The sequence below is a fragment of the Myotis daubentonii genome, chromosome 11 (assembly GCF_963259705.1).
Source record: "Myotis daubentonii chromosome 11, mMyoDau2.1, whole genome shotgun sequence".
NCBI classification, from domain to species: Eukaryota; Metazoa; Chordata; class Mammalia; order Chiroptera; family Vespertilionidae; genus Myotis; species Myotis daubentonii.
Window position 1 is genome coordinate 77,192,836 of NC_081850.1, and position 27,731 is coordinate 77,220,566.

Genomic DNA, 27,731 nt, shown 5'->3' on the forward strand with positions numbered 1-27,731 from the left:
ACTGCAGCCTTTCCACCCCGGGAAAGTGCAGGATTGGCAAGCTCTCCCTGGGGTGATAGATCAGGACTCGGGTAATAGCGGAAAGCGCCAATCCTACTCTTAAAATGGATACAAGAGAGCATTTGGGGTTTTTCTTTTTAATGCTTGCTTTTAAAAAATAAAAAAGGGGGAATTTGCCGGGAGCCAGTCCATCCTTGCTGTTTCAAGGGACCTGGCATATATGGCATACTGTTCTTAATATGTTTGCTCACCTTCTTGGCACTATGTGTTTTAACCAAAGTCACTTCTCAGAGAAAGGTTGTTTCCCCAGGTAGGGATTTTCCCCTGAAGTTAGGGAGGGAATAAAACCCCTTAACTAAGTGCCAGGCGGGTAATTAATCACTTTAACTACGAACAATCATGCTTAAGCTACATAATCTTTACTCCCTGGAATGGAGATAAGAAACGCCCAAACCTTTGGAATAGAGATTGATAGGATTGGAATCAACTGGTATAAATACAGATGTAACAAGACAACAGGACACAGAACCTAGACACAGAACCTACACAGAACCTAGAGACAGAAGAACTTCGCTGGAGAGAACATGGCAAAAGATCCTGTACAGAAACTGGAGACAGAACCTAGAGACAGAACCTAGCAAGAGAACCTGGCTGAAGAACCTAGAGACAGAACCTGGCTACAGAACCTGGATAGAACATGGCAGGAGAACCTGGACAGAACCTGGCGACCGAACCTGGCTGGAGAACCTACAGAACCTGGCAATAGAACCAGGCAAGAGAACCCAACCATGCTGATCAACTGAACGCTGGCCTCTGTGTCATTCCTTCATTCTTCACCGACTCCGTCCACACCTTTGGGGACCCCTGGACCTGCTGGGGTTGGACCCCAACAAATTAACTGTGACTTCATACAAGTCCCATGTCCCTGCTCTTCTCTGGAACTCATTTGTACAGAGAAGTGCTAGGATCTGAGGTTCACTGAGGTGCCTTCCACTCTGACCAAGTCCCCACCAGCGATCAGCACCAGACTGAAGCAGAGTAAAGCCAATAAAGGTTTGAATAACTTAAAATTTTATTCTGAGAAAAAGTACTGTAAAGACGATTTCCCAAGGTCAAGTGTAGATGAGGAAAGGGAGGGCTGCCTGAGCCTTTGCTGGGGTCAGAGCTGGGACTCAAGGCCAGTACACTGTTGGACTCTGCCCATGGGGTCCCAGCCAAGTCTCGTGAGGCCAGAAGGGACCCAAGACCCTGTGACCTAAACGAGGGAGGGGCACGGAAGAGGCCCAGGCCAGGCCTCCCCTACCTCTGCAACAGGATTGTAGGCACCATGGGGAGTTGCTACCAACTCCCCCAAGACTAAGAAGGAGGGCTGTTCCCTGAGTCACAGAAAAGGGGTTCACCAGTGCCATCTATCCCAGCGTGGGAATGACCAAATCCTGGACAAGGAGCCCTGCAGGGCACGCAGGGACCAACCCGGTGAGGCAGGGCCGAGGGGCGCCGTCAGGCCCCGAGCTCATCCTTCCACTCCTGCAGCTTCTTGTCCATGGCCCGGAGCGTGGATTCATCCTGCGCCAACACAGATTGGTCCCTCTCTTCTCCCCAGACCCGCAGCGGGCCGTGGGGCGCTGGGGGAGGCCTGCCCTCCCTCCCGCAGCCCTGCCTGTTACCTTCACAAAACAGAAGCGGATATAGTGGTCAAAGTGCTTCTGCTGGGGCACGCTGTAGAAGACCGACACCGGGATGGCCACCAAGCCCTGGGGAGGAGGAAGACCGTGTCTCAGCAGGGCCTCCCGGCCCAGCAGCCCCGGCTCTTGGCTCCCGGGAGGCAGAGGTTTCACGGCGTGGGGGAAGAGCGTTCGCGCCAATGCGCACCCCCAGTGCTATGTCAAGGTCAGAGGGAAAGAACCCCAGAACATCCCACGTCCCTCCTGTGTGTGGAGAGGATATGGAGGCCAAGAGAGGGGTCAGGGCAGAGCCAGAGAGGAAATAAGCCTGCGAATCATAGCTCTGAGCTGGATGACCACAGAGTTAATGGGCCAACTCCTCACTGTACAGATGGCAAGACTGAGGCCCTGGGAGGCCAGGCATTCGTTCTGCCAACCCACATGCCACCTTTGTACAAATTAAACAGGCTCGCCATCCTTGACATGGATACAGTCCTGTACCAGGGCTCCTGGCAGAGGCGGGGCTGGAGTGTGGCCCCTTAGCTTCTTGGTCAGCCCTGGAGCAGTGCAGCCTGTAAACCACTCACAGGGGCCCAGGTAGGGGCCCCGCCCACCTTGTTCTTGATCATCCACTTGACGAAGCGTCTGTCATAGGGCTCGTTCGCAGACCCAGGCAGGTCAGGCATCTTGCTCTCTGGGGGACAGAGGCCACGCTGAGCCCTGGGCAGCCTCCAGCCCCCCACACCCTGCCCAGCCCGGCCATTCCTCACTGAAGCCCGAGATGTCCGCGACGAGGAAGTAGCTGCCCTGCGGGATCACGGGCCTCAGGCCCACAGACTGCACACTTCGCACCACGTGGTCACGGCTGCGCTGCATGGCCTGTGGCAGCTGCACAAAGTGGCTGCTGGGCTGGCCGAAGTGCAGCTGCTCCCGCTCCAGGCTCTCGGCCACTGCAGCCTGGGGGGCGGGAGGGGTGCGCACGGGAAGGAGGATGCACAAGAGTCAGGCTGACCTGGCCCGGGGCCAGCCTGGCCCTCCCTCCCCCGGGGTGCGGTCCCCTGGCCTCCTCACCTGGGCCTGCGTGGGACAGTGGTAGATGGAGTTCTGATGCACTGTGTACAGGTGCTTCATGACTCTCTCGGGGCCCAGGACCCAGCCCACCTAGACCGCAAACACAGGTGGGGGTGAGGCCGTTGAGGGCCTGGCCAAAGGCGTCCTTAATTCCCAGCCACCTTTCCTGCCAGGGGCCACGGGAGGGGGGGGGGTAGGGTAATCCCCTAACCTTGTCGACTCACCTTCCAGCCGGTGGCGCTGAAGGTCTTGCCAGCGCTGCCAATGGTCAGAGTGCGTTCCCACATGCCAGGGAGGCTGGCTGCCCAAGGCCAAAGAGAACAGCTGCTGAGATGGGGCGAGGGGGCAGGGAAGGGGTGGGGGCTGGACCCCAGTGGGCCCTCAGGCTCTCACTTTCAGAGCTCTGATCGTGCTATTTACAGGATTTATTCCAGGTTACCCTCATGACAAGCCTGGGGTGGGTGCCCCTGGTCACATGACCTGTGTGCCTCCAGACCCTTAGGCTCCAATCATCAGGCCTGCTGCTGACTCCCAGATTGGGCTCAATGCCCTGGCACAAGTAGCCAGGGGAATGGGAGCACCCTGGCCAGCCGGGCTCACCAATGCTGATGTGCTGGTGCCCATCAAAGACCAGCCACTGGTAGACCTCGTCCGTGATGCACAACACGTCATGCTGCTGGCACAGGCGGGCTATCAGCTCCAGTTCTGCCTTGGAGAACACCTGTGGGCCGTCCCCAAACACAGCCCTGCTCAGAGAGGTGAAGGGCACATCCAAACCCAGAGCCTTTCTGCCCCAGCCTACTGAATCCCCACAACACTGATCCTGTGAGATAACGGAAGAATATAGCCCGAGCCGGTTTGGCTCAGTGGACAGAGCGTCAGCCTGGGAACTGAAGGGTCCCGGGTTCGATTCCGGTCAAGGGCACATGCCAGGACTGGGGGCTCGATCCCCAGGAGAGGGCGTGCAGGAGGCAGCCGATCAATGATTCTCTCTCATCATTGATGTTTCTATCTCTCTCTCCCTCTTCCTTCCTCTCTGAAATCAATAAAAAATATATATTAAAAAAAAGAGAGAAAAACATATATTTTGGTTTCTGCCCCTGGTTCCTGGCACAGAGCTCCTGAAACCCTTGTAAACGCCTAAGTGATCAGAGCGCTGGGAACACCCTTTGTTCTAATGAGGCAGCTCTGGGTGGGGTCCTGGGCAGGGCTGGTCCTAGAAAGACCGAGCCGGAATGAGAAGCCTGGATCTTTCAGCCCCACTTTCCTAGAGAGGGAGGGGGGCTGGAAAAGGAGTTGCTCATTGGTTATGCCTACGTGACGAAGTCTCCACAACCCCAGTCATGTGGGGCTCAGAGCTTCCGGGTTGGGCCTGCTCCCCGTGCTCGAGGCCCTCCCAGGCCTCGCCCTATGGAGCTCCTCATCTGCCGTTCACCTGCGTCCTTGATCACGTTCTGTAATACGCTGGTAAACATCTTCCCTGAGTTCTGGGAGCTGCTCTGGCAGATTAACTGGACCCAAGGAGGGGGTCATGGGAAGCTCAGATTCCCAGCTGCTTGGTCAGGGGCACAGGTGACCACCTGGACTTGGGGACTGGCATCTGAAGTGGTATAGGAGCCGTCTCATGGGGCTGAGCCCTCAGCCTGAAGGATGGATGCTCCCTCCAGGAAGACAGGGTCAGAACTGAATGGAGTGGAATTGTAGGGCACCAAGCAGGTGTCGCAGGATTGGTTGGTGTGGGAAAACCCGCCCATCTGGTATCAGAAGCGCGAGTGCGTGAGTCGTGCGTGAGTGCAGGAGACACCCAGGAGGAAGACTGGTTTTTCCTTCACATTGGTTTTGTCATGTTCCCATTTTACAGATGAGAAAACACTCCGAGAGGTGGAGCCACTATCTCCGGGCCATGGGGAAGGAGGCATGGAGGCACCCAGCCCGCTCCACCACCAGCCCTCTCACCCGCACAGCTCACACAGGCAGCCCTCCTGCTCCACGGGAAGAACGGAGGCCCCGAGGCAGCAATCAGTAAGCGGGTGGACTTGAACCCAGTGCAGAGGGGTCCCCAGAAGGTCTCAGTACCTTTCCCAGGGGGTTGTTGGGTGTGTTGAGGACTAGGGCTTTGGTGCGAGATGTGAACTTGCTGGCCAGCTCTGTGGGGTCCAGCTGCCAGTTGCTGCTGGAATCCAGTTCCCCATCCCGCGTGGGGGTCTGCAAGAGGGCGGCAATACTTGCTTCCCTGACAGTCAGTGCTAAGGATCTGACCCTCTTCCCCTGCCACTGTCCCCACCCTCTCCCCATGCTGGAGAAACGGCTTCCCTTCCTTCCCTTCCTCCCTTCCTCCCTTCCTCCGTCCCTCCCTCCCTCCCTCCCTTTCCTCCCTCCCCCCCTCCCTCCCTTCCTCCCTCCCTCCCCTCCTCCCTCCCTCCCTCCCTCCCTTCCTCCTTCCCTTCCTGGGGTCCAACACAGCACACTCCTTGGACCCCTCTGCCCACCCTCACCCCAACCAGCATTCTCACCGGCTTCAGGGGCACAAACACAGGGCAGCCCCCTGCCATCAATGTCATGGGTTCGTAACAGTCAAAAAAAGGCTCGATGATGATGACCTGGTACAAGGGTCAGATGAGCTGAGTTCAGCATCACCCTGACCCCTCACCCCCACCAGGCCCCAGCCTTGCCCCACTCACCTCATCTCCTTCGTCCACCAGGGCCTGGAAGGCTGTGAACAGGGCCCCGTAGGCACCCACAGTCACCAGCACGTTCTTCAGAGGGTCTATCTCCTGTCCCAGCAGCTTCCCAAAGAAACTGGCCAAGATCTTGGTCAGTGGTGGGTAACCCTGCCGGGACAGAGGGGTCAGCCGCCTGGCTCAGCCTCGGCCCACCCACCAGCTCAGCTGCATCCCGGCAATTCGAGCATCTTCTCGGGGCAGGCCTGGGGCAAAGTCAGCTCCTGTGGGGTGAGTCCTTTAATCCCCCCCGTGACACCTGCCATGACCTGTTCTGTGCCAGCCCAGTGCCCAGGGCTGGGGTATGGTGAGGAACCAGACAGAGCGCGCGCCTTCATGGAGCACAGCCCAGGACAGCCGCCAGAGCAGCGGCAGCTCCACACCCAGAACACCTCCTTTTATTTTTATTTATTTTTATTTATTTTTTTTTAAATATATTTTATTGATTTTTTACAGAGAGGAAGGGAGAGAGATAGAGAGTTAGAAACATCGATGAGAGAGAAACATCGATCAGCCGCCTCCTGCACATCTCCCACTGGGGATGTGCCCACAACCCAGGTACATGCCCTTGACCGGAATTGAACCTGGGACCCCTCAGTCCGCAAGCCGACGCTCTATCCACTGAGCCAAACCGGTTTTGGCAAGAACACCTCCTTTTAAGTTCAAGGCGCACATTCGTGCCATCTGATCCTCCCAGCAACCTTGCAAGAAAGGCACTATTTTTTATTTTTATTTATTTTTTTATTGATGTCAGAGAGGAAGGGAGTGGGAGAGAAAGAAACATCAATGATGAGAGAGAATCATGGATCGGCTGCCCCCTGCAGGCCCCCTGCTGGGAATCGAGCCCACAACCCGGGCATATGTCCTTGACTAGAATCGAACCCGGGACCCTTCAGTCCACAGGCCGACATTCTATCTACTGAGCCAAACTGGCGAGGGCAAGAAAGGCATTATTTGATTCCCACCATTTGGCAGGTAGAAAAACAGAGACCCAGAAGAAGGAAAGGACTTGCCCAAGGTCACGCAGACGAAGTGCAGGAATAGGGTTTTATGCCGCAGCTTTGAAAGGATCCCATTGGGAGAGGAAGACTGGGTCGTACACTTGTTTGCTGAGGACACTTACAAAACCCTCAGGGCTAAGCCAAGTGAGGCAAGTAACTGAAACTAAAGATGGAGAATTTAACCAAATAATCCACTAAACCAGGTTTTACCACATAAAAATGAAAAATTTCTGAACAGCAAAATATACCAGGAGCACACTTGAAAGACAAAGAGAAAAAACAATGCAAGGTAAGAAAATCAGGTAAGATATTTAATATAAAAAGAGCTCTCTAGCCAGAACCGGTTTGGCTCAGTGGATAGCGCAACGGCCTGCGGACTGAAGGGTCCCGGGTTTGATTCCGGTCAAGGGCATGTACCAGGGTTGCGGGCACATCCCCAGTAGGAGATGTGCAGGAGGCAGCTGGTTGATGTTTCTCTCTCATCGATGTTTCTAACTCTCTATCCCTCTCCCTTCCTCGCTGTAAAAAATCAATAAAATATATTAAAAAAAAAAAAAAAAGAAAGAAAGAAAGAGCTCTTACGAAGCAATAAGACAAAGGTACACACCCAAACGAAAAAACGAGGTAGGTCACAAAAGAAAAAGTATGGAAGCCCGATGTGCATATGAAAGAATAATGATTGAAGAAAAGCAAATGAAAGTAACATTGAAATGGTGCTATATTATAAGAAAATGATGTCACCATTAGCAGGTATTTAAAAGATTGATAATGCCCGTGGTTGGCAAGAGTGAGACAAAAGGTTCTTCTTTCACCCAAATAATAAACTTTCCTGCCAGCTCTGAGGCCAGTCTGTTGCCGGGACTGTGAGTAAACCTTCCTGTAGGGCAATCTGACAATATCGATCATGTGCTTAAATGCTTATGCCCTTTAGTTCTCTAGTTTTACTTCAAGGGATGTATCCGAGAGAAACACACACACCTGCACCAAGAGACATACACAGAGCTATTTACTGTGACACTGTTCATAATAGTAAGATACCCAAGCCAGCCCAGCAGGGCAGAGCTGGTTAAGCAAATCATGGCACATCGCGGCAATGGAATACTATGCAGCCATGAAAAAGAAAGGGGCTCTTTGGACAGGGCAGGTTGTCATGCTGTTTACGGCAATAAACGAGTTACAGAATGTTATTTATAGTATGAGTCCATTGGTGTTACACACAAGTCTCACACAGAGGTATCTAAGCATGTGTGTGTATGTTTTTTTATGTAAGCATTTTTAAAGGTTAAAAGTTTAAAAGTCTGAACACTCTAACCAAAGTGGCAAATTGTTGGCAGTGGTTGTCCCTGGATGGTGGACTTGGAGGGAACATGCCTCCTGACAATTCCGATGCACACCAACGTTGAAGAACCATTCTTCTACTTCCAGGGTTGGCAAATAGCTACTCTGTGGCCCTTTACAGAAAGCGTTTGAATTTAGAGTCAAATCAATTAGTAGCTTGTCTTTCAGGGCTCCGCTTATGTGTCACCTCCTCCAGGCAGCCTTCTCTGATCCCTCCTTCTTCCTGCCCCATTTCCCTCCATCCCACATATCAACTGCCTTTGTTTTCTGGTGGGGTTTTTTGTGGTTTTTTTTTCTTGGTTTTTGTCTGCCTCTTCCCAGACCATGAGCTGTCCCAGCCAGAGCCCGACACAGAGGACATACTCAGTGAACACTGAACTATGGCTGGACTGAGTATCCTGGGCTCTTCCCCCTCCTTCCCCGGGCTCATCAGAAACCTGTGTCCAGGGGCCTGGGAGGGACAGGGAGACTCACAAATGCCCTCGTATATTGGTTGAGCATGAAGTCCCCGCTGACGGCGTGCTGAAAGGCTTCCACGGCGAAGTCTGGAGGCGGGAAGTCGGGGAAGCCTTGTCCCAAGTTCACAGCATCATACTCACTGGCCAATTTGGTGAACTCCACCCTGGGCAACAAATGGAGAGTCGGCACCAGCCCCTCCCTCCACCCCGACCTGGACTTCCACCTGTTTCCAAGGCAGGGTGAGCAATGCACGGGCTCGTTCTAGAGAAACTGGACAGCTAGCGTCCACCCTGGAGATGAGTGTCAGGCTCATGCTGGTAACATGCTCTTCCATTAGGGGGGCGGGCACTGTGCCAATCCCATGTCTCAGCACAGAGGCTTGCAAACTTTCAGACCATGATCCATAGTAAGAAATCATCTTTATATCGCAAACCCTCGTGGAATTACATTCTCCTTCTGGTGTGATCTAGTATCTAGCCTAGCCTAGCCTATCCTACTCAATTTTTAAAAAAATATATATTTTATTGTTTTTTTACAGAGAGGAAGGGAGAGGGATAGAGAGTTAGAAACATCGATGAGAGAGAAAGATCCATCAGCTGCCTCCTGCACGCCCCCCACTGGGGATGCGCCCATAATCAAAGTACATGCCCTTGACTGGAATCGAACCTGGGACCCTTCAGTCCGCAGGCCGACACTCTATCCACTGAGCCAAACTGGTTCGGCTCCTACTCAATTCTTCAGAAACACTTCTTGTCGAGCCCCTCCCAAGAGGATTTCATGACCCGTTTGTGCCCTTGCTGACACCAGAGTGAAATGCTTGCTCCTGTAGCCTCCCCGATGTGCACGAGGCCCGTCTTGTTCCTGGGTCACAGTGAGGATGGAGAAGCTGAAGTTTGGAGGGACCTGCCCCGTGAGTCCAAGGCACAGCCAGAGTGACTCCACATCTGTCGGGAGCAAAGCTGATGCTCTCGATCCTTACGCTGGGCACACAGGAGCCCCGCCAGCCCACCGTCCGCCCTCGACAACCTTTCTTCTGGGCCTGCCCGGTGGCCACCTCTTCAGGGAGATGGGGAGAGAGGCGGGGAGGCTGGAGGAGGAGGCTGCTTTGGGTTCCAGGCTGGCTGGGGGCAGAGTAGTCAGACTTGGCTGAGTTACATTTGAATAACAATAGCTATCATGTCTAGTGTGGGGAAGCACAGGACTTGGAAAGTTTGTAAGGAAGACATTCCGAAAAAATGAGTGGGCTGAAGGTGGCCCACCCTGTTTATCGGAATTCTGATTAGGGGAGTGCGGAAGGCGGCACCCCTAATTATTCCTTGACCTTTCCAAACAAGTCTGTAAGTGCAGCCACCCAGGTGTTTACTGAAATCCTTACACTTAATCTTTAGGTGTCCTTACTTAAAGGACACTGTAAGACACATGTGTCCCCCAAGATTACTTACCCTACTGATTGTATCTAAAAGATAAACTTTATCTCAAACTGCTGCTACAATAAAAGCCTGAAGAGGCAGGCCATTGAGGCTGTCTAGTTCCTTTAGCCAGGCAGTCCCTTAGCCCTCTCTCTCTCTTTTTTTTTTTTTTATTGCTTAAAGTATTACAAAGGGTATTACATATGTATCCATTTTATCCCCCCGCCCTAGACAGTCCCCTAGCCTCCCCTATCACCCAGTGTCTTATGTCCATTGGTTATGCTTATATGCATGCATACAAGTCCTTTAGTTGATCTCTTACCCCCCTACCTCCTGCCCCCCAACCCTCCCCGGCCTTCCCGCTGCAGTTTGACAATCTGTTTGAGGCAGCTCTGCCTCTGTATCTATTATTGTTCAAAAGTTTATAATGGTCTCTATTGTCCATGAATGAGTGAGATCATGTGGTATTTTTCCTTTATTGACTGGCTTATTTCACTTAGCATAATGCTCTCCAGTTCCATCCATGACGTTGCAAATGGTAAGAGTTCCTTCCTTTTTACAGCAGCATAGTATTCCATCGTGTAGATGTACCACAGTTTTCTAATCCATTCATCTACTGATGGGCACTTAGGCTGTTTCCAGATCTTAGCTATGGTGAATTGTGCTGCTATGAACATAGGGGTGCATATATCCTTTCTGATTGGTGTTTCTGGTTTCTTGGGATATATCCCTAGAAGTGGGATCACAGGGTCAAATGGGAGTTCCATTTTCAGTTTTTTAAGGAAACTCCATACTGTCTTCCATAGTGTTAGCCCTCTCTTTCACAGCAGTCGTGTGTCAGAGTGTTCGTTCATCCGTCGCTCAGGGTCTGCTGGTCAGCCCGGCAGTCTAGAATCAGTCATTTTCTCCCCAGAGTTCCATGATGCCCCTGAAGACACAGGAAGCTGCTGAGGCTCAGAGAGGCCAGGGCCCTGCCCAGAGTCACACAGCAGCTAATGGCAGTGCTCAGGTGGTGGATGTTCCACGGTAATTAGGACAAGGGAGCCAGGCTCAAACACTCTACAGAGACTGGCTGCCCTCGGGCCACCACCCTGGGGTCCGCAGGAACCTGGAGCCCTTTGTTACCCTGACTCTCATGGCCTTGATCCCTAACACTCCCCTCCTGTCCTGTGCATTCTTGCCAGACCCACTCCTGCCCTGCCCTGCCTTTGCATGAGACTTAGCCTCTCCTGGCCTCAGTCTCCCCTCTGTACACTGGGGGTGGTTGGCTCCAGAGTCTACCAAGCTGTGAGTCAGGAAGGAATCTTGTCTCCCCTCCCGGCCTGCCTCCTCGCATTCCCTGTTCTGGGTTGCACTTTACCTTATCTGCAGAATGGGCCACCAGGCTGCCTAGTCTGCTGCACGGAGAGGACGGAGGGGGGCAGTTTGAGGATCGGCCAGACTCTACAGGGAACTTGGGCCTGGCTCCCTCATCCCAGACACCACGGAGCATCGAAGGAGAAGACGGAGGAGGAAGATCTTCGCAAAACACAAAGTTCTGTACACGGGGGCAGTTTGAAAGAAAGAATCTTCCCGTGTTGTGTATAAAAAAAACCAGCCAACAATCTTTTTAAGTACGGAGGTGTCTCTATGTTCCAGGCCCAGGTCGGTGTGGCCGGGAGACCATGAACTCTTCCTCACACGTCTTCCCACTGCATCCACCTATCGCCAGTAACAGTGGGCACGATCCTCCCATATTTAGAACAAGTCGGTGAAGAAAGGAGCTTAATCTCAGCTTATGTCCAGTGAAGAGCGCCTGTATCTTACCTTCCTAGCGTGACTCACTCTGTACTAAGTGTGAAATAAAACAGCCCCTAAAAAGCCCCCGGCCTGTGCCTGGGTAGCCTATTGCTATCATACAGTATTTTGTCTTAACCTCTCAAGGCTGTTCGAGAGAAATAAAATTATCTCCCTTTTGCAGCTGGGGAGCTGGGGAGCTGGGGGTCCGGGCAGGTGTCAGGGGCCCCAGGGCCAGTGCCAAGTGGGGTGAAGCTGGGTTTGGAAGCCAAGCCTCTGCTTCAGGTCTTGCCTCTCATGGGCTGTGGCCGCAAATCTGACTGTTCTGGGTTCCACTGAGTTTCTGCAGACCTAGGGACCAGGACCTCCAGCCCTGTCCTGCCCCCACGACCGAGGGACACCCCCACACCTCCCCGGCGCCTGCCCACTCACCACGGGTTGTGGTCGATCCCATCCAGCCTTCGTGCATGCAGCCTTTTGGCCATGGTGAGCTGGAAACAGAGCAAATGGAAGGTCAGAGTGGAGGCGGTACCACAGCCTGGGCCTCTAGGAAGACAGGAAGCTGGTCCACCACCTTCAACACAGCCCTGCCCACCACTCCCCAGGAGGCGGAGATCACTCACAGCAGGGCTCCAGCCGCCTCCCCCACCTATGCCCTCCCTCTGGACTCTGCATTTCAGCAGGCTCTGCCGGTCTTGCCCCCCCTGCCAGGCTGGTTCCACAGCCGGATAAGGTCAGGTTAAAGTTTGACTCAGGACAGGCTGGGGCTGAGGAGGAGGAGCAGGAGGCGGGAGTGGGGAGTGGGGGGTGGGGGCTGGATGAGGTGGGGGGGGGGTGTGAGAGCAGGGGAAGGATCATGGCAACAGTGACAGTAGCGGCTTCTGTGCACAGGGGACTGGCCGTGCTCTTCACTCACTTCTCAGAACCGTCTGGCTGGGCCCACCTTAGAGATGAGAAAACCGGGTCGGGAGTGAGGTGTACAAGGTCACACAAGTACACTCAGACTCCGGCCTGTTTGAGATGAGGCCATGTTCTGACTCCGGTGAACTTGCTCAGTTCTGGGGGGCTCAGGGCCCTTCTCCAGCCACCCTCCTTCCCCTGTATTCCCTCCAAGGCAGCGTCCTCCTCATCCGCAGATGAAGACATGGGGCTCAGAGAGGTTCAGGGACCTGCCCAAGGTTAGGAGGGGCCGGACAGGACCCTGGTCAGGGCTGCTAGCACCAGGCCCCTGTCCCCAAGGACCCGGGACCCTCTGTAGATGGGCCAGGTTTTCCCATAGCCCGAGAGTCCTGCCAATGTGAGCGATTCCAAGAGAGCCCAGCATGGGGTTGGCACCTAGTAGGTGCTTTGCTGACATTGGCACCGTCCCTTCATTGAATCCCTGACACCCATCACCAGGCCTGGCGCTCAGTACATGTCAAAACAGTTTAAATTTTTTATGTATTGATTGAGTTTAGAGAGAGGAAGGGGGGAGGGGAGAGAGAGAAATATCAATTTGTTGTTCCACTGATTTATGCATTCATTGGTTGATTCTTTTTGTTTAAAATATACTTTTATTGACTTCAGAGAGGAAGGGAGAGAGAGAGATAGAAACATCAATGATGAGGCAGAATCACTGATCAGCTGCCTCCCGAACCCCCCCTACTGGGGATGGAGCCCGCAACCTGACCGGGAATCAAACCGTGACCTCCTGGTTCATAGGTTGACGCTCAACCATTGAGCCATGCTGGCCAGGCACTGGTTGATTCTTATATGCGCCCTTCACTGGGAATCGAACCCGCAACCTTGGCATGTTGGGATAATGTTCTAACCAACTGAACTACCCAGGGTAGCCAGGGCCAGATTTTCTAGAATAAATGTTTTCTTTTTATGACTAAAAAATGTGGAAGAAAATTACATTTTAGGAGAATATTTATCAATGTGACATGCTGACATCAGTAAAACAGGCTACAAAATAATATGATGTTTTATAAAAAACATACCCTAGCATATATTTGTATATACATACATTTTTTTCTATGACGCTATATGAGTAGAAAAAAGTTTGGAAGGAAATATATCAAAATGTTAACAAAGGTTCTATACGAGTGGCAACGTTATAGGTGATTTAATTTCATGTGTATGCTCTTCTGCTTCCAGGTTTTCCACATGGAGATCACACTGTATCCAGTGGGTTCTGACGTGTGCATGGTTTTGCATTGCACGTTCTCTGAATTTGGATGCCTTACAATCTATAGCACGAGTGTGAATGGCATTTCCCCCTTCACTCGCCCCAAAAATAACAGTGTACCTCACAACTGATGGCATCCTGGATGCAATGATACAACAAATTACTTTTGAATTAGGAATGCATCATATTTAAAAAAAGGCAACGATGAGTCAGGAGCAGTGTGGGGAGAGGGGCATAGAAGTTGGAGTGGGGGAAGTTTGAGGAGGGTTGGGGTGGGAAAGAATAGAGGGGTGCAGGGGCACACAGAGAGAAAACGGAGGTGAATGCGTTTAGGAAGGAGATAAAAATAATGGGGGACTGCAGAAACTTGGGGTGCTCAAAGGAGTGACCTTCAAGTATGTCACACAGCTCTTGGCCACTGCGGCAGCAGGGCCTGTTCTCAGGCTGACACATAATGTATTCATTCAGTGAGCGTTTACTGAGCACCGACTGTGTACCCAACATGGGCTGGGCACAGTGGGTGATGGGGAGGCAGCAGCACCAAGCAACCATTCAGATGCAGAGCTACAAGTTCTAGATTAGAAGCAAAGGCAAGGGAGGGACCCGCATTCAGGGTGCAGTCAGAGAAGGCTTCCTGAAAGAGGAGGCTCATGCGTGGGTTTGAAGCCAGGGCCAAGCCAGATCCCAGGGGTCCTGGGCCACGCAGGCAGCAGAGAGCACTTACAGTCTGGTGCAAGCGCCGGCTGAGTGAAGCTCCAGCCTTCTTTCTCTGCAGGGACCCCACCAGGTGCACAGAGATGGCTGCCGATTTCCTGAACATGCCTCCCAGAGCCACGGGCACTGACGACTTCTCCTCCAGGGGCAGAGGAGAAGGGAGCGGAACACCCTGGCCCAGGGCTCGAGTCTCACACACACAGCTCTAATGACAATAACAATAAGGGCTAGTATTTATTGAGTGGCCACTGTGCATCAGGCAGAGCAATTCGTGCTCTGTTGTAGGATTATCCCTCAGCCCTCAAAACCACCAGTGACACCCCCACACCCAGCAACCAGGGTGACCCTTTAAAATTGTAAATCACCTCTAATGAAAATTTAAAAAAAAAGATCCAGGTGAAGATCATGAATAGCTCCTCACATCACAGAGTCAACTCTACGTTCTGACTCTGGAAACACACACCACCTGCATGTTATCCATGTGCTAAACTCAAATCTACATCAAATAAGGCCTCTGGGTCATTAACATACAAGGGTCAGAAGGCCCTAACCAGTTTGGCTCAGTGGATAGAGCGTCAGCCTGCAGACTGAAGGGTCCCAGGTTCGATTCTGGTCAAGAGCAGGTACCTTGGTAGCGGCACATCCCCAGTAGGGGGTGTGCAGGAGGCAGCTGATCGATGTTTCTCTCTCATCGATGTTTCTAACTCTATCCCTCTCCCTTCCTCTCTGTAAAAAATCAATAAAATATATATATTTTAAAAAGAGTCAGAAGAACATGTTAAGAGACACCACAGAGATACAATCAGGGAAGGAGGAGTGCCTGATAATGGCTCCAGGGAATCTTTTTGGCCTGATGAAAATGTTCTGAAATAAAATGTTCCAGCAGATTCAGACGGATGGAACCGCCATAAAACAAATGACCCTGTTTCTTCAACAAATAAAATAAAAGGGAGGAAAACCCGGGGCATCATTTATTAAAAGAGACTTAGCAGACACATATTTAAAAGGTCAAAGCCTCGAAAAAGAAGAAAAACATTGGAGGACTCACTGCACATCATTTACTAAAAAAAGCTACAGGAACCAAGAAAGTATGGTACTGGCACAGGGATAGACATATACATCAATGGAGTGGAACTGGGAGTCCAGAAATAAACTCTCACATGCATGGTCAGTTGCTTTTTGGCAAGAGTGGCAAGAAAATTCAATAAGAAAAGAATCACCTTTTCAGCAAATTGTGTGGGGACGACTGGATGTCCACATGCAAAAGTATAAACTTGGAACCTCACCTCACATCATACACAGAGATGAACTCGAAGGGGATCACAGACCTACATGTAAAAGCTAAAATTATAAAACCCCTAGAAGAAAACAGGAGTACATCTTTGTGACCTTGAGTTAGAAAATGGTCTCTCATGTACATCAAAAGTACAAGCAACCGGAAAAAAAAAAGCACACATAAATTGGACTTCATTGAAATGAAAAACTTTTGTGCCTCAAAGGGTATCATCAAGAAAGTGAAAAGACAACCCATGGTATGGGAGAAAGTATTTGCAATCATAATAGATAAATGACTAATAAGCACATGAAAATATGTTCAACATCATTAGTCATTAGGGAAATGTCACCTTAAGATGCCACTGTAAGCCCTGACCGGTTTGGCTCAGTGGATAGAGCGTCAGCCCGAGGACTGAAGGGTCCCGGGTTTGATTCTAGTCAAGGGCATGTACCTTGGTTGCAGGCTTGATCCCCAGTAGGGGGCGTGCAGGAGGCAGCTGATCGATGTTTCTCTCTCATCAATGTTTCTAACTCTTGATCCCTCTCCTTTCTTCTCTGTAAAATCAATAAAATATATTTTTAAAAAAAAATAATTTAAAAAAGAAAAGACAAATAAGTTTTAAAAAAAAATCCTCACTTGAGGGTATGTAAAATAAAAAGAAAAGAAAAGATGCCACTGCACACCCAGCAGGATGGCTGCTATAACAAAGACGATGGACAATTGTGTTTGGAGATGTTGAGATACTGGAGCCCTTGTACACTGCTTCTGGAAATGGGAAACACCCTAGAAGTTCCCCAAAATGTTAACTATAGAGCTCCATTAGACCCAGCAATTCCAGCCCTTCATATCTACCCAAGAGAAATGGAAACATGTCCACGCAAAAACTTGAACATGAATGTTCATAAGCAGCATTACTCGTAACGGCCAAAAAAGTGGAAGCAAAATAAATGCCCCTCAATTGACGAACAAAATGTGGTCAATCCATGTGATACAGTATCAATGAACCGTAAGAGGAGGCGGAGTACACGCTGCAACCCTGCAGCGAGGGCGGACCTTGACACTGTGCTAAGTGAGAGAAGCCATCTCCTGAGGTGACACACCGTGGACTGTCCCTCCTCAGACAATAATCACACTCAGATAATAATTCAATTATGTGATTCCACTAAAATGAAACAGGCAAACCTACAGAGACAGAGAGTACATCCGTGATTGCCTTGGCCTGGGTGTGGAGGGGCGGGTGGGACTAAGGAATGCCTGATAACGGGTGCGGTGTATCTTTTTGGCCAGTGAAAATGTTCTAAACTTAGCTTGTGGTCATGATTGCACAAATGTGACTATACTAAGAACCAGCGAATAGCACGTTTTATATGGCTGAATCACATGGTGCGTGCATTGTTATATCTTAATAAAGCAGGTTTTTTTTAATTGCCACGGCAAAAAAAAAAAAAAAAAAAAAAAAAAAAAGGCAGTGCCCTTGCGGTGGCCATGGGAATGTCTCTCTGATGTGACTGAGGAGACAGCTGTGCCCTTAGCACCGAGGCCAAGCCTCCAGGGCTGCTCCCGGGCAGGGCCTGGACGGCGAGACGGGCCGTAGCTGGCAGACACGGCGCTCACGGGCCCCCATCGGCTTTGCTGGGACTTTCTGAGAACTGCCCCGCAGTCGGAACCTCTTCCTTCCAGCCTCCCTCCTTCCTCTCTCCTCGGAGGGGGTCCGGCCCAGCCCTGGAGACGGAGCGGGTGTCTAGGGGCAGGGGCTGCTCTCGAGGGCGCTGTGGGCACCGGCCCAGGCCTGTGGGAGTCAGGCGGGGCTCCCAGGAGACTGTGGCCTCCAGGCCGGAGGGAGAGCGTGTCCCGGAGAGAGCGGTGCAAAGGGCCCGAGCGGAAGGGAGCCGGGAGTTTCCAGGAGCTGAGCAGTCAGTCCGGCCAGAGTCCACCCGCTCATTTCTCAGAACTGAGTCAGTTCCCAGGGACATCCTGCGGAAGCGCTCCCTGGCCCCTGAGGCCAAGCACAGAGCTGGGGGCAGGAAAGGGCAGAGTGACTATTATCAGAGGAGGGCCAGTCCGGGTGTGTCACCTCGGGAGATGGCGTCAGCGTGCTTCGGCCTCACTCGGCCAGGTCTGAGCCCAGCGCAGGGCAGTCGGCGCCTGTGCCTGCTGGGTGTTCTGGGGGACCAACTGGCCGCCTGCCTGGAATTGAGGGTTTTCTTAGGACAGTGATGGTGAACCTATGACACGCGTGTCAGAGGTGACACGCAAATTCATTTTTTTGGTTGATTTTTCTTTGTTAAACGGCATTTAAATATATAAAATAAATATCAAAAATAAAGTCTTTGTTTTACTATGGTTGCAAATATCAAAACATTTCTATATGTGACACAGCACCAGAGTTAAGTTAGGGTTTTCAAAGTGCTGACACGCCGAGCTCAAAAGGTTCGCCATCACTGTCTTAGGACATGGGATTTGCAGGGGACCCTCCTGGGCAAAGGGGATGTCGGTTCCCTTCGCTGGGAGAAGGCAGGTCGCTGCCCCTGTCCTGGGCCTGATGTCCTGCTGACTCGGCCAGAAGTACTCGGTCCTACAGGGACCCTCCGCCGCCTCCCAACCACCTGGTTCAAATCTGGGGATGCCGCTGGCGGGTCCTCTCTCTGACACCCTCGCCCACATAGCTCCACGTCTATCAATTCTGTCCTTTTTCCCAAAGCCACTACGCCTCCTCTGCCCTAAATCACGCCTTTCTTGCTCATCGGCTTGCAGTGGGTGGGTAGCAGGAACTCACTTAGCTCTCACCTGCCGAGCTCTCACCCTGTGCCAGGCACTGCGGCACGGACTGAACACATGTCACTGGAAACGGGTGCTGTCCTCGCCTGAATTGCCAGGCAAGGACACGGTAACCATGATAAAATAGCAACTACTAATACTGAGCTCCAGAGGCTGGAGGAGGGCCTGCGTCACCCGCTGCCCGGGCACGGCAGACATATGAACACTGGACAAGATCCCCGCTCGTGGCCCTGCCACTTCCCTGCCACAGTCTCAGCCCCTCAGCCTCTTTGGGCCCTGCTGACTCTTGGGGCTGGAGGTATCCTGGGCCACCTGGCTCCATAGAAGGCCAGGCTCACTGCCCTGGGGCTGGGCATGGACACTAGGGTGGGGCTTTTGCTGCAGGAGACTGCCAGGGCAGGGGTGGTGTGTGTGCCCAGGAGAGTCTGTGGGCAAGGGAGTGAGCATCACTGAACCCTTGGTGCCCACCCAGGTCCAGGCCCTTGGGAGATGATTAGAACATGGGCTCTGGTGTCATGATGACCCCTGCGGTCTGACCGGAGGCGAGTCACGTCATGTCTCCACATGTCAATTTCCCTCTCTATCAAGGAAATAAAGTACGGGAATTCACGGAAAGCAGTTCACTTAGTGCCTGGCACAGAAAAGGTGCCCAGGAAATGGCTGATGTTAACAATAGCTTGGGAACTTTATGAATATCCATGGCGTTGATATACTATGGCACCAGGGGCTAGATGTGTGTCAACCCGCTCGTGTTTGCTGGCAGGGCTGACTTCTCCATCAGACCTTCTCAGAAGGCATAGTGCCAAGGGCCCGCCATACTTTGAGGGGCCCATGAAAATGTTTTAATATTCATTTATTTTAAAATAAGAAAATAAGAGAGAATATGACAATAATGAATATATAATAAGGAATTCAGCCTGGATGCTATTCATTCTTTACATAGCAACACAGTTGTAAAATGTAACTTTTATTTCTTTTCTAACGGAGAAAGGGGCCATGGGAGTCTTAATGTGACCTTGGACGTAGGTAAACCCATGTGTGGCTGTGACTTCACCTGCAAACATGAGCGTGTCACTTGAGCATGTGCACACATCTGTCTGTGTGTGTGAGCATGTGGGTGTGGTGGGGGCAGTTTCCGGGAATTCGAAGGGGAGGGAGAAACCACTGGGGTCCCAGCTAAGGGCAGGGAGGGCACAGGTGGCCACTTGGGCTGCCCTCACCCAGCAACACCGCGGGGTCTTTGACATCCCCCATGAAAAGGCAAGGACTTGTTGTGGGCTTGCTGTTCTCGAAGCCGCCAGCAGGGGGCACGCAGAGCCAGCCCTGTCTAGCCGGGGCTCGCTGGCCGCTGCTCCACACACTTGGGCACAGGAAGACTTTCCCACGGTGGCGGGGAGCGGGCTGGTCAGATCCACCTTGAGGCCGGACTGCTGGCCTCCAGCCCAGCGTTCTCCCACTGACAGGCTGACCCAGGGACTCCAGTGGGACCTCATTCACTGGCACTCATTCAACTCATTCCGCCTTTCCCAGGCCATACCTACCTCCAACTCCCGGTGCCTCACCCCTCCTCTCCAGGAAGCAGGTCTTCCCCGGCCACCCCTTTCTAGCCCTGAGGTCTGTCCTAAGGGTAATTACAATGGCCTTTTCTGTACTGTACACTCTCTCTGTGCCAGGCAGCCTGCCCTGCACCTTACAGGCAGGTTTCCATCACACTTTTTAAAAAATATATTTCTTTATTGATTTCAGAGAGGAAGGGAGAAGGAGAGAGAGAGAAACATCAATGATGAGAGAGACATTGATTGGCTGCCTCCCGCACACCCCCTGCTGGGGATTGAGCCCGCAGCCCAGGCGTGTGCCTGACTGGAATCAAACCTGGGACCCTTCAGTCCGCAGTCCGACACTCTATCCACTGAGCCAAACCAGCTAGGGCATGGCCAATTGATTTTTGAACAAGGGTGCCAAGGTCACTCAACGGGGGAAAAAACAATCTCTTATTCAACAAATGGTGCCAGGACAACTGGATAGCCACATGCAAAAGAATGAAGTTAGACCTCTACCTCAATCCACCTACAAAAATTAATTCAAAATGAATCAATGGTCTTGGTCCCATTCTTGACAACGTCCTTTGATGCACATGTTTTTAGAAAGTCCAAACACAGAGTTTACCTATGACCTAGTCATTCCACTCCCGGGCATATAATGGAAAGAAATGAGGACATACGTTCACACCGAAACTTGTATGTGAATGTTAACAGCAGCATTATTCGTGTAATGAAATGGTGAAAACAACCCAAAAGTCCTTCAATAGATGGATGGGTAAATTGTAGCATAGCCATACGATGGCATGTTACTCAGCCATAAAAAAGAACATGCTACCATCCCTGCTACACCTTAGATCGGCGGTTCTCAACCTGTGGGTCGCCAACCTGTGGGTCTCGACCCTTTGGGGGTCGAACGACCCTTTCACAGGGGTCGCCTAAGACCATCGGAAAACACATATGTAATTACATATTGTTTTTGTGATTAATCACTATGCTTTAATGATGTTCAATTTGTAACCATGAAATTGGGGGTCACCACAACATGAGGAACTGTATTAAAGGGTCGCGGCATCAGGAAGGTTGAGAACCACTGCTCTAAAACAATATACTAAGAGAAAGAAGCCAGACCCAAAGGTCACGTCTTATATGACGACCTCCATAGGTTACATCCAGAGTAGGGAAAGCCAGAGTCAGAGCAGATTAGCAGCTGCCAGGGGGTGGCGGGGTGGTGGAGGGGGGATGTGGAATGTTTGTTGAGGGAGGATGGGCTGTTTTTCTGGGGAAATGAAAAGGTTTTGAAACTAGACAGAGGCAGTGGTTGCACAACGTTGTGAACACACTTAATGCCACCGATATGTACACTTTATCCTTTTAGCCAGAAGCGTTTTCAACATTTATGTCAATAAATTTGCCTTCAGCATGTTTCCCTGGCTGCGTATCTCGAGTTTATATCTCCAGTTTCTGGAACAGTGAATAGTTGAAGTGTCCACATTCCTACAGTCAGCTATTTATTTAATCGCTGCTTCTATGTTTGATGCAAATTTTTAAAAAAATGATTTGAGAGAGAGAGAGACACAGAGAGAGAAACATCGATTTGTTGTTACACTTATTTCTGCATTCATTGGTTGATACTTGAATGTGCCCTGGCTGGGGAATCAAACCTGCAACCTTGATGTATGGGGCTGGCACTCTAACCAACGGAACTACCCGGCCAGCGCTTGATCCAAGTTCATTCTCAGGGGTATCACTCTGCCTTTCTTTACTGCACTTTCATCTTTGTTGGCCAATCCCCTCTTTTGATCTGCTTTTGTAAAATGTCACCTGGGTTTATCTCTGGGAGACAGGCAGCAATACACCTAACTATGTGCTTTGCTGTCTAGAGGTGAACTGAATGACATGCACGGAGACCAGTCAATAACAGGCTTCGGCCCTGGCTGGTTTGGCTCAGTGGATAGAGCATCCGCCTGCGGACTGAAGGGTCCAGTCAAGGGCACATGCCCGGGTTGTGGGCTCGATCCCCAGCAGGGGGCGTGCAGGAGGCAGCCAATCAATGATTCTCTCTCATCATTGATGTTTCTTTCTCTCTCTCCCTCTCCTTTCCTCTCTGAAATCAATAAAAATATATTTAAAAAGAAAAAGAAAATAATACCTTTAAAAGAAAACAGGCTTCGAAAGAAGTGATGTGATTGGTCACTGACCATTACGCACACCGGTGGACTGAAGCGCTAGCAGCGAAACCCACACTTTACGCCATCACTCATAGTTAATATAACACAGCAGCTGGAATTCAAACCATGTTGAGGAGCTGGTGTCCCTGATGCAAAAAAATTCAATTTTTTAACTAAAAATTAACTAAAGTTCAAATTTATTTTAAGTGGTGGTACCTGGAACTCGTCCATATCAGAACCGTGCAAAGTAAGGACTGCTTAATTACGTATATGTTTGTGCATACGGATGTTTTCAGGGACACCCCTAAATTATTAACTATGGCATTCTTTGGGATTGGGGTCATATAAACTACTATACAGTTTAATTTAAAAAACAACAACAGAGAGACTATGAAGCTCTGAAATCAGACAGAACTCAGCTGAAGCCGTTGACTAGCTGTGACTTAGGCAAATTACTAAACCTTTCTGGGAATACTTCCTGAAATGAGAATAATAATATGCCTGCCTCATAGAGCTGTAGCGAGACGTCAATGAGATAACACGTGAAATCACTTAGCGTGGTGCCCGGCAGTCAGCGTTCAACAATGTCATCACTATTATTATTATTATTATTATTATTATTATTATTATTAAACATCAGTCCATGGAGAAGTGCAGCCATGCGGGCAGCTGGGGGAGGGGTGGGGGGAAGCGCTCAGGAGGCCAAACCCGCCTGGATGGCACCAGATGACCCTTAGGACCCTCTACTGCAGCTGCCCAGGCATCTAAGAGCCCAGGCTTCCTTGCTGCCAGGCCAGGGGCTGGTGGCCAGCGGTCAGTGTCCTCCCCAACACATGCCTCCATCAGCCTGAGCAGCTACTGGCCACCTTCTTGGCCAGAAGTCACCATGACTGGTGACCCATAGGTGCATGATCCCTAGGGAAATGCCTCAGTGACCAATACTGTGACGTGAGCCACACCTCCCGTTGGACCAGCCTTGCCAAGCAGCCTGCGTTGATGCCAGATAGTCTAATGCAGCGGTTCTCAACCTGTGGGTCGCGACCCCTTTGGCGGTCAAACGACCCTTTCACATCCCGCATATCAGACATTTACATTACGATTCATAACAGTAGCAACATGACAGTTATGAAGTAGCCACGAAAATAATTTTATGGTTGGGTCACACCATGAGGAACTGTATTTAAAGGGCCAGAAGGTTGAGAACCACTGGCCTAATGCCTCCTCAGCCTGGACGTTGCAGCAGGCCTGAATCCAGATTCTGCAGTTTCTATGTTCTCTCTTCTTCTGAACATATCAATCCTTTGCCTTTGACTAGACATCACCCACCTTTGCCCAAGCTGTACCCCTGCTTGGCATGCCCTCCGAGCCAATCCCCCTGGCAGGGCCCAGCCCCAGCTCTGCCTCCTCTCTGAAGCTTTCAGTGTCCACCTGGGCCCTTCTCTGAACTCAGAGAGCACCTACTATGCGCCTGACCTCAGTGCTAAAGTCCCTAATCTTCAGGACAGTCTGGTAGGAAGGCATTACTATCCCTACTGGCTCCCAAGAGGAGAATGAACAAAGCTCACTCAGCTGTGACAGCTTGAGCTAGAATTCAAATCCTGGTTCTCTTGTCTCCAAAGTCCAACCTTTTTTCCACAAACCCCTCTTTCAGGAGGTGGGTGCAGCTGCCTCTATCTGCTCCCCTGCCTGCGGGGGACCCTCGACCCGCGGGGACAGGCGTGGCCACGCCTTGTCCAGCTTCCTTCCTGCTTGGCAGCTTGCAAGGGACAGGCAGGTGATTGTGGCTTTGCGGCTGCCTCACCTCACCAAGCAACTCTATGCAATAAGGACATTTGGTTTATGGAAAGCCTTAGGTTTACATATTAACAGTGCATGGGTATGCAGTTACTGTGGGCCAGGACCTGGGCTAAATGCTTAAGTATTTCACAATGGGTATTTGGAGTCAGTTCTGTATTGGGCCCATCTATCCAGAGGCTAGAAGGCTGTATAGCGTTCCTGGGCTCAAAATGCCAGGAGCCTCCCAGTTACTGAGAAAACACCGACCGTGGCTCCGCCGGGGAGAGGGTCCCATGCCCAGGCAAGGCCAGTCTGTTACCTGAACAATCACAGAAGGTGAACGCTTGGGCTCTGACTTGAACGTGGGTAAACTGATCCCAGCTCCTCTCTAAACTAGCTACCAGACCTTGGTCCTCTCTAGGCCCAGCTTCCTCATCTGTCCAGTGGGGACAATTACAGAGCAATCACCCACAGAAAGCATTTCGCACAGGCCCGGGCCCACAGTAACCGGCATGCCCACGCACTGTTAATATTTAAACCGAAGGCTTCCCATAAAGTTAGTTAACCGAGCAGGTTAACAAAATCTCTTGTCAGATAATGAATCCTGTTTTGGGGGGAGGTGGGGGATCTAAAAACCCAGAGTCCCTATAAGACAAGGGTTTTGTGAAAAACTGTCCCGGGGGAGGTGACAGCCTGACTGGGGAGCTCTGACAAGCACACCGACTTATATATAGGTCCTCCCGGGCTTGGAATTGCAAAGGAGAAATGACTTCTGGAGCCCAGACTGCAGGTTCTTGGGTCTACAGCGGGGCTGATGGGTGGGACCCTGAATGAGACACACAGTAGGTACCCCACTCCTTAGTCCTCCTGAAATGTCACTCACTAGGGCAGTTTGACACGTGAGGTGGAAATATGTGTATATATAGTATTTGGTATCTGGAACATTAGAGCGAGTCACATCAGTTTTACAGATGGAGAAACTGAGGCTCAAAGCAGGGAAATGACTCAGGCAGAGTCACAGCCCTAGAAAAGCGCAGAAGGACCCCAACGGTCAATTCAAAGCTCCAACCGCTGCCCCGGGACGAGGAAGTAAGATGAGCGTTTGGGAACTTTTCCAGGGAGCTGGCAGTGCCCACATCTGGTTAGGGCAGCGTGACTCCTCGCCCACTGCAGCTGGAGTGACCCTGGCCTGCTGGCTACGGAAGGGAGGCGCCATGCTCAGCCAGATGTCCGGCACACTGGCAACCTGAGAACCCAGGTGACAGCAGGAGCCTCCTGCGCTGACACTTTTATTTACATGGGCAGAGTGTCGGCAAGTTGACTGCCACTCTGGGGGCCGAATGAAGGCGGGGGGTCATCGGTGTGAAGGGCTTTCTCATTGCTCTTGCCTCTCCCGTGTTTCTTTGTCACCCCCACCTGAATATAAAACCAGGGAGTCCTCCTCCTTGGAGTTATGGGAGGTAAGGGTGGAGTGGAGGGTCGGAAGCCACAGATGTTGCCATGTGAAGTAATTCTCTCCAGGAGGAAAGAGAGATTCACACAGAAGCCAGACAGAATTTTTCTAAGCTGCATCATCTATCATGTCAGTTACCTGCAGGTATGAGCCAGTCTCTGCTTGAGCCTTTTCTCCAGGGGGGGGGAACGACTGGCCCCCGGGCCAAATAAAGCAAGGGAGGGAAGGGGGGGGAGAGAAACATCGATGTGAGAGAGCCCCCAACTGGGGGCGGGGAGGGAACCTGCAACCCAGGCACATACCCTTGACCATGACAGGAATCAAACCCTTGACCATTCAGTGTGCAGGCCGGCACTCTAACCACCGAGCAACACCAGCCAGGGCTGTTGTCATTTTTTTTATTTCACAATCTAAGGTAAGAGGTCAGTACCCCTGACGAAATAGTCAGGTATCGTATGTTTTTAAAATTCTTGCGCCACACCGGTTGAAAATCGCCGCTCCAGCCTCATCATTTCTCCTCCCAGACATCTGTGCATCTCTCAGTCACAGATTAACAGTGCCCTTATCTGAGAAGCCCTCTTGGACTCCAGCAGGGACGGAGCCACCGGAGCACCCATCACAGAGGCGAACTGCTGGGGTTCTGTCACTACACTAGTGCGGCCTTGTGGGGACCCCGTGGGGGCACCTCCCTCTGCTCTCATCTGTGAAATGGGGCTAATGTGCATGTAAAGCACAAAGCAGGGCAGGTGGGAGCATTGTGTCAGCCCCGCGGCCCTGTTTTCATTTTTTGGTGGGGACGTGGGGGTCAGGGCCGCTGTGCCGAGGCTGGGAAGGGGCCAGCCTTGGACTCCAGTCGGGAATCTGGCCTCCAATGTTTGCCTGTCCTCATCCTGTTTGTTCCACTTGTTCACTCAGTAAGCAGCCCATGACAGGTAATGGGCACCTGCTGTGTGCTGGGCCCAGGCCCGCCTCGTATGGTTGATAACAGAAAAGCTTCTCTGGGGAGTGGATAGGCCAGAAATGTGGGCATTGTTAGGTCTGATCAAATAACGGAATCGACACCCCTCCCCTGGGAACTGGCTTTTCAGGCCACTTCACTGTGGGCATCCCCTTTGCTGAGACCACATTCCATCCTCTCCCCTCGGGGTCTCCGCCCAGAAGGAGCCCACCAAAAGTCTTTAAAAGCCGCTGACCCCCTCTGGGCGCTGGAGCCACCCAGGCTCAGCCACCTGGGGTGCATGGATCGAATAAATTCCTCATCCCTCGCCATTCTGGCCTCCTGCGTTCCTCCTCCGGCGACCTAACAGGTATTAATTAGTGTAAAATCCTCCAGGGCTCACATTCCAGCTCCTCCACTCGCTGGCTATGAGATATTGCTAAGATCCAGCCTCTCCCGGCCAGTTTCCGCCCCTAATAACAGGGAACGGTAAGTCCTCCCAGCAGGAGAGCTGAAACCAGGCGCTGGCTCAGCGCCCGAGAGAGGAGCGCTGTTATCACCGTCACCGTCCTCCTGTGTAAATAACCAACCTGTGCACGTGGTCGTAACTTCTTCCCCCTTCCCGGGGACCCAGGGTCCCCTTTCTGCCCGGGGCCACCACAGCTCGCTCCCCGTGCATCTTAGCGGAGGGGCGATGCACACACTCGCAGACACCTAACCCCACACACGCTCCTGAAACGGCAGCGCCGACCAACTCGGTAACCAGTGCCGAACTGGATGGCAGCGCTGTTCTACTTTTTGCTCCTTTTTTTTTTTTTTAATCTAAGGTATCTTGGAAGTCGTCCTGCATTCGTGCGTACTGCACAGTTTTCATTTCAGTAGCTGCACAGTACGCCACCGTATGGATTATTGTTTAACGTGGTCACCGTTACTCTTACTCGGCTGGGAACTGCGAGGACTCGCGATTCAGAGCTGCAGAGCTGGGGTCCGGACCCGGTTCCAGCACCGGCTCTGCTCGACCTTCCGCACCCGCACTACCCTGGGGTGGGGAGGGGATGTGGTGCGGCAGGACCAGAGTGCGGGGCAGCGAGAAGCGCGCGCGATTCATTCCCGCCGGCGGCTCCCGGCGGGAACCTTGCGGCAGCCGATCTGCTATTACAGCAGCACCGAGTGCGGCGAGCACTTTGGCACCGTCCAGCTCGGCACCGGTTACCACTCCCTCCGGCCTCGGCACTTACGTCGGGGCAGCAATGCTCAGCAAGATCAGCTACTCACCTCTGCGCCCGCCGCTTCCCCCTGTCACCAAGGACTCCGCGAAGGTTAGGACCGTCCCTGTCCCTTTAAAGGGGCCGAGCCGGGGCTCCGCTACTTCCGCCCCAAAACAACATGGCGTCGGCGGGGAGAGGAGGAGGGTGAGGGCGCGGACACGGCACCCCTTAAAAAGATGGCGACGCCCTGGCCGCCGGGTTCGCGCCTTGGG

At 51.9% G+C, this 27,731-nt stretch overlaps 1 protein-coding gene across 4 annotated transcripts; it reads right to left on the bottom strand.

Moving 5' to 3' along the window:
* Nucleotides 1–1,048: 1,048 nt before the first annotated feature.
* On the bottom strand, nucleotides 1,049–27,666 carry KYAT1 (kynurenine aminotransferase 1). Of its 4 annotated transcripts, none has more exons than XM_059658252.1 (14): nucleotides 27,527–27,646; nucleotides 14,333–14,527; nucleotides 11,871–11,929; nucleotides 8,269–8,416; nucleotides 5,417–5,566; nucleotides 5,249–5,335; nucleotides 4,812–4,940; nucleotides 3,336–3,456; nucleotides 2,960–3,036; nucleotides 2,736–2,825; nucleotides 2,435–2,621; nucleotides 2,279–2,358; nucleotides 1,668–1,754; nucleotides 1,049–1,566 (listed from the first exon to the last, which is right to left on the bottom strand). In XM_059658252.1, the coding sequence occupies exons 2-14, from the start codon at nucleotides 14,426–14,428 to the stop codon at nucleotides 1,501–1,503; spliced, it is 1,377 nt and encodes a 458-aa protein (XP_059514235.1). In that variant the 5' UTR covers nucleotides 14,429–14,527; nucleotides 27,527–27,646; the 3' UTR covers nucleotides 1,049–1,500. The 4 variants fall into 4 exon arrangements, with proteins under 4 accessions (XP_059514235.1, XP_059514236.1, XP_059514237.1 ...); XM_059658253.1 differs by lacking the exon at nucleotides 27,527–27,646 and adding an exon at nucleotides 24,181–24,442 and having other exon boundaries at nucleotides 14,333–14,525; XM_059658254.1 differs by lacking the exon at nucleotides 14,333–14,527 and having other exon boundaries at nucleotides 27,527–27,666.
* Between the last annotated feature and the right edge of the window lie 65 nt (nucleotides 27,667–27,731).

Excerpts from the sequence above, each read along its gene's own strand:
- KYAT1 (XM_059658252.1), bottom strand. The coding sequence starts at position 14,428 with ATGTTCAGGAAATCGGCAGCCATCTCTGTGCACCTGGTGGGGTCCCTG. Across the intron at positions 11,930-14,332 it reads GCCGGCGCTTGCACCAGACT|CTCACCATGGCCAAAAGGCT; the intron begins GTAAGTGCTCTC and ends CTCTGTTTCCAG. Across the intron at positions 2,622-2,735 it reads ACTGTCCCACGCAGGCCCAG|GCTGCAGTGGCCGAGAGCCT; the intron begins GTGAGGAGGCCA and ends CCCGCCCCCCAG.